Raw genomic sequence first — 12,422 nt, 5'->3', positions numbered from 1 at the left:
ATAATCTTATCGCATGTAATAATTTACAATTTAATTGTGACATAAAAAATATTTATAATGTAAATACATTTTATTGAAATCAAGGATACATTATATATTTTAGAAAGGGAAACGAATTGTGTGAGATCTTTCTGGGTATGGTGTATCCGAATCAGAAAAGGGGGAAAAAAAGGTAAGATTCTAAATCAATGGTCAACAAAAATGAAAGTTACTTTCCTTTCTCTAATTTCAAGGATTCTCCACTCTTTTGATGCACTTTTTCTTTTAATAAACATACTAATACTAATATTCTTATTACTTAGGACGAATTTATTTTAAAATTAAAGAATTGATAAAGATAATTGAGAGAAGTATTTAATTTAATTTCAATTATTAAATTATATTAAAATAATTATTTCAATTAAAGATTGTAAAAATTATTTTTTGAATGTTAAAATAAAGAGCAACAAAGTAATTCCAAACAGTGTGTATTATAGGTAATTAAATTTTTGAATGATGATAAAATGGACAAATTGGAACGCAACGACAGATTCAAAGAATTTTGACTTTCGAGTAGCGGCAATAGAAAAAAAAAAAAAAAAAAAAAAGGTAACGTAACGTGCAATTTGAATGGAGCAAATGTGATGGCACGCTACGCGCTTGTATGTTTGAAAATACAAGCACTCAAATAAAAGAAAGTTTAACACAAGCCATAACAATATGTATTACCTTTTATTCTTATTAATGCATTTATTATTACTAAAGTTTGTTAAAAAATTATCAACAACATCCATTTCATTAGACTAGATGATAAATAATTAGTTCTTTAAATATATTAATTGTGTGTATAAAGAAGTCTTTATATCGTGAGAGGCAATAATTATCTTGATAACTTTTATGTCTTAAAAGATATTAATTTTTTAACTATTAGTAATGTTATATATTTCAAAGAAGAAAAAAAAGTCGAATCATCCTTCAAATTAAAAATGAAATCACATCTATCAAAAAAAATATATTAAAATATGCATAGAAAATTAGCCGCTTAATATTAAAAAAAAAGGGTTAATCCTCTAAATCCAGTAAATAATTTTTCACACTAATAAAATATATTTTAAAAATCTCATAATTTTATTATTTTTGATAAATTTGAATGAATAAAAATATATTAAAACAAAGAATATATTTTATCACTACACACTGCTCCATCGAAATTTGAAAACAGAAGACGGCGGGTATATGCGACAGCGTCGTTTTGTGGCAGATGAAGTTGTCCAACCCCAGCGGAGGGGTGGGACCCACCAGAATTGGACCACGACGACAGTGTGTGAACCAGATCCAGCCTTCCTAAAGTCTTAATGGTTAAGAAAATTAATTAATGCTTAAGAAATACAGTATAATTAAAAGAAAAGAAAAATACCAAGGATAAAACTCCTTCCTACACATTTCATCTCTCATAATAATTAATTATATTTTTTTATAAAATTATTTTGTTCGAATAAAATATCTTTATTTCCTAAGTAATAAACTGCACAATATAGTTATGTAAATAATAACAAATTTAAAGTTGAAATATTAATAAATAAGAATTGAAGGAAATATTGTCAATGCATGATTCGTCGTGATCGCACTATATACGCAAAAGGGTCGCAAAAATCAAAATGGCAGGGACTTTACTTTTCTATTGGGTGTGCACATGCACCTTTTGTTGGAACTGTTGCTTTCGGCCCAACTAGGTTAGGTTAAGTTCTTAGAAATTATCAACCTTGGGGTACATAACAAGAAAGCTTCTAATAAATTGTTTTCACTCGTTTTGTCAAAGCAAACAGTCCTTTGCTTCACCCATTATTTTTATTGAAAAAATAGAGCTAAAGAAAATTAGGAAATTTTCAAAAGGAAAAAAGTAAAATGATTGTAATAGAATACTGAAAATATTTTTTTATAGATTTTAAAAAAAATTAGAAGGAAAAGTATTTCGTTTTCATCCGTTGTATTGAAGCTTCCAACGATGGCATTGGAGACATCCCCCAACATTTCGTCTTTCTCACTTTTGACTATTTCGTGTTTCTATTGAAATTTAAATTAAATTAACTTACTAGTATAAGTTTTAGCGAAATATGTCGTGAACTTATGATTTACTATGAACCTATAAAATTTTATGTGTGGAATAACTAAATAAAGTGTAATTTTTATATGATTCACGAGTGGAAAAATAAAAAATATCATTAAATATATGAAATGTTAAATTGAACAAATTTAAGTTTAGTAGGATCTCATAAATCTATTTTGATAGTGAGAGCTAGTGTAAAAGATTTATCTCTTTTTTCATTTTTTCTCCTTGGTTGAGACCTCCTTCCCTTTGTTTTATGTTTAGTCGTCTAGTGATAAAAGTAGGTCTTCGTGTTAGTGAAGTTCATAGGACTCAAGCGGAGTAGGCTTGGAGTCGTGCGGGGCTTCTTCCTTCCCTTTTTCTCTTTAGCAAATTTTGGTTCTCCAAGGTGACAAAGGAAACTTGCATTGGTTATGTGTGTAAACAAGTTCTGTGCCTAAGAATTTATAGTTTTGTGACGTGTTGATGAAATTTAAATCGTTGGTTGCGGAAGTAGTGGGTTGGAGTTTTATTCTTGAAGCTACTCATGAGGGGATTATGAGGAAATGTTGGATCTTGGTTGATCATGGTTGCATGTTGTAAATGAGGTGGTTTCCAAACTATTTATGATGCTCACATGTTGTTTTACGCATTATATGTTGGAAATTGGTTGAATTTAAGGTAGATTGGATGATTATTGTTTTGCATAAGTGCAAACCCGATATTACATTAAACATGCCTTTAGAATATTAGGCATGAGTTTAAAGAGAAATATTTGCCTCAATCGTGTTGGGTGCAAAATCAGTGACATCAAGAGTGAGGAGTGATACTCACCTCGAGTTGGAATCACGTCAGATGTGAGTTGAATGCATCGGGCGTGATTTAAGCAAAGGCTTTCTTCTTAATTAGGGTTGGGCATGGGTTTTGCCATGCCAAATGCGAAAGAATGGAGCTTACTCTATCTCAATCATGTTGGGCACAAGTGGTGCAATGTTAGGTGTGGATGAGACAAGGAACTCTTTGTTTCAATAGCGTTAAAAACCATTTAAATAGTGTTGGACGTGATCTACATGTTATATGTTGTCTGCTTTATGATGAATTATAGTTGAATATTGATGATAAAGTAATATTGATGATAAAGTAGTTGGTATGTTGATATATACCTACATTTAAGTGGTTAAATGAATTGTTGATGTTAAATTGTAAGTTGTATGATGTATAGTTGCTAAGTTGTAAAGTTCTGGACACGTGATTGAGATACATGTCTTAATTAAGAAACATAAATGCTAGAAGTGAACTATGTTGTTTAAAGTTGATCATCCTTCTAGGGTCTATGTGGTTTGATATGGAGGTTGTCAAACCATATCATGGTTGAGTGACTAACCGAAAAAGGTATGAAGTCAAGGACTTGATCTCTAACTTAGTACTAGAGGGTTGTGGTATTTGGAGGGTAGTTGATGGGCTAATCCCATATGTGTCTTAGTATTGCAAGCTAATGTCATGGTAGGTCATACCCAAACTATTCTACCTTGACATAGTACCATATTTCATAGTTTAAATGTTAAAACCTAAGAAATCAAACTAATTTGTCTATACCTAGCTCTCTTTGAGGCCTAACGTTGTCATATATCTAACTTAGTTGAGATCGATCTAACATTGTGGTTCGATAGAGTCAAGTCACTTAAACTATTCACCTCAATTGTAGAAGATTTCTTCAGTTGACATACGTGACAATGCATTAGTTGTTGATATTGTGTGTAGAGATGTTATTATAATAAAGTTGATAAATGTTGAGTTAAGTTGTTAAGTTGGGAGTGGTGCTATTGTTAATAGATGCTTTTGTTACCTTTGTTGTAATTGTTGTACATTATTGCTTTCGTAAGTTTACCCAACTTTTCCTTGTGGTTGGGATTGTGATGACCATATTTGGCATGCGAGCAAGACAGGATTAGGTGGTTAGCTACACGGGTGATGGCGAGTCACATTGGAGGTGACTTGTTTTGTATGACTTTCTGGTGGAGACATATTTTGGAGTCATTGACCAACTATCTAGAGGACATTTTATAGTAGTTTAGACATTATAAGTATTGGATATTTTTATGTCGTGTATACTCCATACGTTTTACTATATGCATGTTTTAGCTTCAACTTAATGCTGATTTTTTTGTAGTAAGTATGGTGACCTGTTGGGTTGTTACATTTTTTGGTATCAGAGTCGATCGAGTTTTTTTAGGGACACTGTGTGAAGGTGAAATTGTTATGCTTCTATTGCATAGATGTTAAGTTGTATTACAAGAGTTGTCAAGTTTTTTAATGTTTTAAAGTTGTTGATGTTGTTGATTAATGAGCATTGCTTAATGGGTTTATTGATCTCTATAGAAGATGGTTAGGCCTTAGTATGACCAGACCACCTGTGCCATAGAGATGATGGCACATAGGATGCAACAACAGACCACTCACTTGGCTAGAGTGGAGGTAGAGAGAGTTGTAGCTGAGGCAATAACATCGATGGGTTCATAGGAGAGCTAAGACCTGGTTGAGTTTGGGAAGTGTCATCATCCTCAATTTAGGGGTGACGTGGATCTAAAGGTGGCTGACCACTTGGATTTGTGAGATGGAGAAAATTTTCATGGTTTTAGGATGTATAGTTGAGAGGAAACTTGCCTATGTTGTGTACATGTTGGTTGGGGAGGCAGAATATTGATAAAGAGGTACCTATAGATGCTTGTGGCCAAGGGTATGGAGTGGACTAGGAATGCTTCAAAGGGACTTTTCTTGCGAAGTACTTTCTAGAGAGTGTGAGGCATGCAAAGAAGGATAAGTTTTTGAGTTTGCAGCAATGAGGGATGTTTGTGTAAGACTATGCCATGCAGTGCAAGTACTTGTCACACTTCTTCACCAAGCTATCTCTAAGGCTTTAAAGGGTAGGAAGTTTGCTCTTGAAATATAAGTTGAGAAGAGTAGTGGTGTCTATGGCCATCAAAGAGTTTTTGGCCTTGTTGGAAAAGGCAAAGGTTGTGGAGAGGCTCAAAGGAAGTGGTCGAGTGGTGAAAGTAATGGATGGGCCACAAAGGTGGTGTTGAAAGGAAACCTTATGATAGGCCCCAACAATAAAAGGGTTCTATCACAAGGAAGCCCGTTAAGGCACCGGGAGTAAGAGCACAGAGCTTGAGATGTTACCAGTGTGAGGGACCACACATGGTGTAGGACTGTACTACTACCTCTTCTAGATGTTTCCAATCTAGTAAGCTTGGACATGTTGTGAAGGATTGGCCAAAGAAGGCAAATCAGACCAGAAGTGCATCGAGGGTGAAGCAATCGACGACAATAGGTCGTGTGTTCTCTTTGACGGGTTCAGAGGCTTCCACTTCATCAGACTTAGTGAAGGAGAAAGGTAGAGAGAAGTTTCTATTTTGTTCGACTCGGGCGTTACACACTCCTTTATTTTTTTTAGATTGTGTAGGCAAGTCAAAATTAGTTGTAAACTCTTTGAATATTTGCTTGGTTGTGTCTATTCTGACATTGATTTTCGTGATAACTTCTAAGTGTTGTTTGGTATCCTACAATATATTACTTTTAGTTCTAATTATAACCAACATAAAACAAATTGTCAAAACTATAAAAAATAATTAATATTATTACTTTTAATTAATTCTATCATAAAATTTTGTTTTAATTCAAATATATCTTATATTTTAAGTAATTCTTTTATTTAATATTAATTATAAATAAATACATAAGAAATAAAGTTAATAATAAATTAAGAATATAATAAAAATTTAACCTTGAATAATTTTAAAAATTAATAATTATTATTTATAATTAAGACTGGAAAGAAAAACTTAATTTATTGCTTATAATAACAAAGGTTGTATATGATAATTTTTTTTAAAAAAAAGTTTTAAGATATAACTATATAAAACATGATTACATTACAAATCACTGGTATTTTATAATTTAACTTTATTTTTTCTTAATATATTCAATATTTAATATTTATATTAATTTATCATCATTATTATATTATGATTAGGCAACTAATAGATAATCTTATAGTTAAGTTAAAGATGAGATTAAAAATTGAATATCTAATTAATATATATAAAAAAAAATGTTTGTTAAAAAAAAAGCTATCACTTAAAAGAATCCCAATACCTCAAAGAAATGTTTTAAGCTTTAGCTTTCAATATATAAAACTCATTTCGATGTGAAAGATTTATTTTTTTTACAAAATGAATAGTGGATAGTAATAAAGAAGATATATTTTTTGGTACACTTTTTGCCTTGTTTAATCGTCAACTATTTCTGAAAATAATTTTTAAAGCTACGAAAAAAATCCCCAAACAGTATAATAGATTTCACACACAATTTCTTAAAATATCTTTCAAGAGAATCTTATTTAAGGAAATTGGATAATTGTCCCTTAACAATGGCTAACTCTCGAAACCTGTCCTATAATTACTTCCACTTCATCCAACAGGGGAATACCTTAAAAAAAAACATGTATATTGAACACATAAAGTAAATATTATCTTTATTAGTGAACCTATAATCTCTCTTTCTTAAAGTAAAAGTTGTATAGAGATAACAAACGAGTAGATTATCAATAATCTAAAGTTTCATATACTTTAAAATATAAATTTTTAAAAAATAGAAAAGAGCAAGTGAGGGATTTTCTGCATAAATACTAGATAATCCTCACCGAGACATTTTTACACAAGATCATAAACCGTACACACTAAATAAAACTTTTATTCCATGCATAATAAAACACGCAATGATTTGAGGGTTTGAACAGAGTATTCAGTTTGGTAGACATAGTAACTGTTCAGAAAAGTTGTTCATCACCCAGACCATCCTCTCTGTGGACCCACAGAGCCATGCACATTCAACCTGTCAAGTACTGAGTTGAAATCAATGGCCTGTCCACTCTCCTCCATCCTCTGGATCACACTTGCCACATGGTCACCCCTGAATCCCATGCTCACCAATTTCTCAATCAACTCATTGTAGGGATGGTTGCGGACAAATTGCGACTGGTTCGGATTCCGGACCATAAGATTGTGACCTGGGGGGTTCTGAAGGGAAGCACTTGTTGGAGGATATCCAGGTTGAGCAAAATGAGATGGTGGTTGGGGTGGATGATGTGTTCTTCCTCCCTCACCATCATACATCATGTATGCACTACTAGGAGGAGGAAGCGCTGAGAGGTTCCCGGTAGGTCCATACATTTCACCTGGCTGTGCAGGAAAAGAGCCCTTCATCTGCTGGGGTGGAGGTTGCTGTGGAACTGTTCTGCCAGCTCCTCCATATCCATATGTCATGGCATCTCGGCTAGAACCTGGTGGTGGAACTCCTGAATATGGCATTTGCATGGTCATGCTGTTTGGCAGTGTTTCTGAAGGTGATTGGTTTGTTGCTTGATTTGGCTGGTATGGTGGGTACACAGATGGAGAGGGAGGTCTTACTTGAGATTGCATTGGGGGTGCCTGTGAAGGTTGCACCTGCTGTGCCCATTGTTGTTGTTGCTGCGGCTGCTGTGGCTGTGGATGTTGCTGTGGCTGCTGATAGTGAGAAAATTGTTGCACAGCTGGGGATGGGGTCACTTGAGATGGTGCTGGTTGTGGAGCCACAATTTGGGGTGTTCGATATTGTTGATCAGAATGTAGGTACTGGTTCTGGGGGTGCTGGGCCACGGCTGGATTCGGCAGAGGGGTGGGTGGCATGTAATAAGGAGGCTGTTGAGGGGCTTGAGTCACATTTTGTGCAGGAGGTTGAGTTGGGGGTGCTGCAGGCTGCTGTTGAGGGGGAATTTGATGAGGCAAGGCAAGAGCCAACTGCTGGTTGGTTGCATCAGATGCATTATCAGTTTTCTTAGGATCTGTAGTAGGTGAAGATCTCTCCTCATTGGACTGTGAATGGCTCGAGGAAGATGATTCTTTCTGAGCAAGTTGAAGCTTGGCTAATTCTTTCTGAGTATCAGCTAGCTCTTGCTTGTCTCTTAAAATTTGTACAGACCTGTGAACCTACATAAGCAAAATAAGAAAAATGAGGTTGGAACAAATCTACAGATTATTGTAATGGTAAACGATTCTTAATTTAGCAACACTGCATAGAACCGGATTGGCACGTGATAAACTTGATGTACAAACATTAAAAATTTGCAAATTGAGATCAACTAAGGTTGGGTTTGAAAAATCAGACAAGACTATTTTTTCAGGTCCACATTACTAAGCCAAACCAATAAATCCTGACACAGTATGGTCCCTCTAATCCAAATCTTTGCAGGGGCCCCCTCTAGTCCATTGGGCCCCCCAATTAATGATCCATCCATTCTTTCCCCAATCCATTGGATTATTAAATTATAGGAAAAAAAAGGTCAAGTGGTTCTTCCAATCGCTGTTGAAAGCCAATTTATTCTTCTTCATACTACTTCTCCATCACTGTGTAATCCACTGACAAAAAATATTGCAATTATTGAAAACGAATTTCTAAAATATAACACACTTTTAAACAAATGGCTCATGGATTGGATATCCATCCGAAAAAAGAAAGTGATTAATGAATGGATTAAATGGTTTTAATTAAATGGGTCATGGACGGGTTGGATTTTCCAATACATTTCCAACAATCATAAATGGATTGTTTTCTACACGTCCAATATAGCCCAATTTAAAATTTATCCAAACCATCCGATCAACACCCCTAGGACTGGAGAGTGGAGACTGGTTGATTCAATCAAATTGAAATATTAATAAGAAAAAAAAATGTTATATCTTGAAGAAATGTAAATCTATACGTGTACTTTGGTTATTGTTGTCACTATCATGCCAATACAAAGCAATATCATATAATCTGGTACTTAACATGCTATTATTTGATGTTGTCACGGGAGAAAGGCACCCACAACTAGGAGGGGCTACTGGGTTGAGTGGAGTATTGGGCTGAGACACTAAAAACAAGGTTTTGCAATACTTCTCACTAATGGGTGAATCATCAACAAATAATTATAATCATTTGGGTGATTTAGATTCCATCCTATGGTCCCCAAATTGTGGGGAACAAAAATTGAAAGATTGGACAGAATGAGATGGGATTCATGCCATTAGAAACCACTGCACCTCATTGCAATTTCAGCAATCCAAACAATGGAACATAATAAAATAGCACTCCATCCCATCTCACACCACGAATCCAAATGAAGGCAATATATTGATATAATATGGCAAGGTTACACACCAACCCATGCCAACAACCTGTACCGCCTTGAAACTGAAACACATTTTTTTGCCAGCATCTACCTGGCCCAAAAAAGGAATAGAATCCGTCACCATGTTTGACTTCATCCTTCTTAGCTATTACTGATCCCGGTTCTTGCCAGCTTTATCTTTGCTGTTCATTGTGTACACTACACAATTATGAACTTTGATCAAGGACAAACAAGTTTCAGCATCCTTGCTACCATGTTCTTCCTGTGTTGTTGTTTAGTCCATATGTGAAGGATGAGCATTTTAATTTGATAATGTTTTATCCCCTTAATGATAAAATAGGGATTTTACCTTGTCTTGATACAATCTGTTTTTCTTTGGTTTTGGGACTTGATCATTTGACTAGAGGTCAACTAAGAATGAATGCCCCTTTGAGTGTTTCATGTTGGTATCTCTCGTTTACATATTATCAATAAGATTATGGAGAATTTCTAGTGAGTTTTTGGTGTATTGTTACATCAACGCTTGTCCGTGAGGATTGGAGAGGATGAGGATAAAGGTAAGATTAAATAAAAACTGTCTTGATGGGAGCCAATAAAAATCGGGCATCATATATTTCAAAGGGCTGAAGCAGGAAAAACTTATTTGGGGTTTTAAGTCCACAAAAAATGGATTTAAATAACAGCAAAAGACAACAGGCCTTGTAATAATGATAAGACTGAACTAGCATTTTGGTCTTTTAAAGATGCACTTGAAACCAATTTGGTCCTCCAAAAGTTTAAAATGACATCAAAAATGATCCTTCATTCAAGATCTATGTGACATCAATTCGGATCATTTTGATGTCATTTTAAATCTTTGGATGACCAAATTGCATCAAGTGTAGCCACCCACACACTCATCTCAAGAAAATATACCATATTCCATATCCATACCAATACTAATATGATATGAGAACATAGTAGCACCTGTATTTGTGCAACTGTAACCTAGAGCTATAAGCAATTTATCAAGCACAATAAAATGAGTGAAACCACACAGTACAACTAGAATACTAATACCCTACTACAGATATTACATATTAAAGTTGCAACTTACTTCTTGGAGGTGCTTTTCAAGAGATTTCAGCCTCGAATCTTGCTCCGCATGGTCACGATTTAAATCAGATTTCATTTCTCCAATAGATTTGTCAAGATTATAGCAGTATAATTCCAACTGTGATAGCCTGGAACTAATTCCCTCAAGAAACCGCATGAGATTGTCAGCATATTTTTTCATACTCTTCTCTACAGTCACAATCACATCTTGGCTTAAAGATTCTTCAGGTGGATTATAGGCCGTAGTAGGAAACATTGATGTCCTTGCCATCCTTGATTTGTGAAAATCCTGCCAAATGGTGTGGATATGAGATTCAAAAATTTACCAGGTAGGAATTAAAAGCACATGTAGCTTATAATCATTAAAAGAATATACTGCATAAAGAAACAATAAGTTTCAGAATAGTCAAGAATACTCAATAAAGCAAGCAGCCAAGCACAACAGTTCCAAGTAAACAGAACCTGGTCACCCACAATAAGCAATTTAACTCAATTGGACAATTCAAGTATTAAAAATAAGTATGATATAATCATTCTCCTTCCTCCTAAACTACGGTTTTTTTCCCCTAATTTCACCGATTTCTTCTTTGATAAGATTTGTAGAGTTGACCTACTACTTACACTTGTCATCATATACCCATAAACCAAAATAGGCCAATAATAGATTACATTTCTAATTTTGGACGTGAGAATTGATCAATTATGTTCCAAACGTACAGTCAATCATGTTCATCAATATATCAGTAAAGGCACCTGCCTGCATACATTAAAAGTATCATAGTGTCTAACCCACCAAAACATATATATACCTGGCACACTTGGACACAATTCCTTATTGTCTCTCTCAACTGTCAACCAAGTTGAACTCATTCAACTAGCACATCAGCGTTTTCATATAGCATAAAAAAATTAAAAAATAAAAAATAAACTCAAGCACGTCTACGGATAAAGAAAACTCAACACTCGGGATACAAATGCATACTACACCAGAATATTCTTTTTTCCTCTCACTCTCATCCAGTCAATTTGACGCCATCCACATACCAAACTCATAATTCAGTCGCACCAATAAGATAAATTAACTCCCCTAACCAGAGCGAATTCCATAACCCCAAAAGAAAACAGCTTCACATTCATTCACCACAAAACTTTTGTTTGACACTAAACATTCAATCACAACATCGAAATCACATCCCAAGGTAGTAAGATGTCACTACAAAAACAACACAAACACAAAACTCAGCAAGTCACTCCAATTTTTCCTACTTCAACTCCCAACCCAGACAAACACCCAATGAGTTGCGATAAAAGGGAATTGGGAATCGCAGCGCCCAAAAAAAAAAAAACTCCACCGTTAACATTTTTGCTTTATGTATAAAAATAAAAACTTTCCTAAACCCTAACGACTTTTGCTCTAAAAGACCGAGACCCACGTTCTGAAATTGCCCTCGGAGGCCAAAAACGCGCGAGTCAACGCGCGAAACGATACGGAGGGCACATGGGTGATTATACCTTAGTTGAATTGGGAGAAGTTACCGGATCGGCGTGATTGCCGTTGGAACTAGAATCGCGGTTGGCGTAGTCGTCGTAGGAGCAGAGGATGTCATCGGAAGCGAAATCGAAGCCTTTGGTGGCAGAGTTGCCGCGACCCGAGGACCCAGACGCCATGGCTGGAGCTTGAAGATTCGCAGAGAAGAAAGAATTCAGAATAGATTGAGGAGAGAGAAAATGTTTAGAGAGAGATGTTTATTGGATGCTATGTGTTGTTGTTGTTACTTTGCTTTTCCGCAAAACCAAGTTTCGTATTTGTAAAACTTTTTTAAAAAGGGAAAATCATTTAGGGTTTTATTTTTTTATGATAAAAAAAATGTGAAAGAAACGTTTTAAAAAACGAGGAGCATTGTGTAGAAGATGAGGATAACGATGAGATGCACACCGACCAGTGTTTTTTAGTTGGGATTTCTTGATTTTGGTGTGTGGCAGTCAGTGGGTTAATTATCTTTTTAGAATTTAAAATGACGAGATTATGATTAAATTTTGTACTCCCTCTAT

General features: G+C 34.8%; 1 protein-coding gene across 2 annotated transcripts; it reads right to left on the bottom strand.

Annotated features, from left to right (window-relative positions):
* Positions 1–6,790: 6,790 nt before the first annotated feature.
* LOC109816852 (uncharacterized) lies at positions 6,791–12,171 on the bottom strand. Of its 2 annotated transcripts, none has more exons than XM_020382002.3 (3): positions 11,883–12,171; positions 10,372–10,659; positions 6,791–8,091 (listed from the first exon to the last, which is right to left on the bottom strand). In XM_020382002.3, the coding sequence occupies exons 1-3, from the start codon at positions 12,036–12,038 to the stop codon at positions 6,910–6,912; spliced, it is 1,626 nt and encodes a 541-aa protein (XP_020237591.1). In that variant the 5' UTR covers positions 12,039–12,171; the 3' UTR covers positions 6,791–6,909. The 2 variants fall into 2 exon arrangements, with proteins under 2 accessions (XP_020237591.1, XP_020237592.1); XM_020382003.3 differs by having other exon boundaries at positions 11,907–12,170.
* Between the last annotated feature and the right edge of the window lie 251 nt (positions 12,172–12,422).

Source organism: Cajanus cajan, chromosome 8 (assembly GCF_000230855.2).
Source record: "Cajanus cajan strain Asha chromosome 8, NIPB_CcT2T_4, whole genome shotgun sequence".
Taxonomy (NCBI): domain Eukaryota; kingdom Viridiplantae; phylum Streptophyta; class Magnoliopsida; order Fabales; family Fabaceae; genus Cajanus; species Cajanus cajan.
The sequence above is the reverse complement of the archived record's forward strand: the minus strand, read 5'-3'. Positions and strand labels throughout refer to the sequence as shown.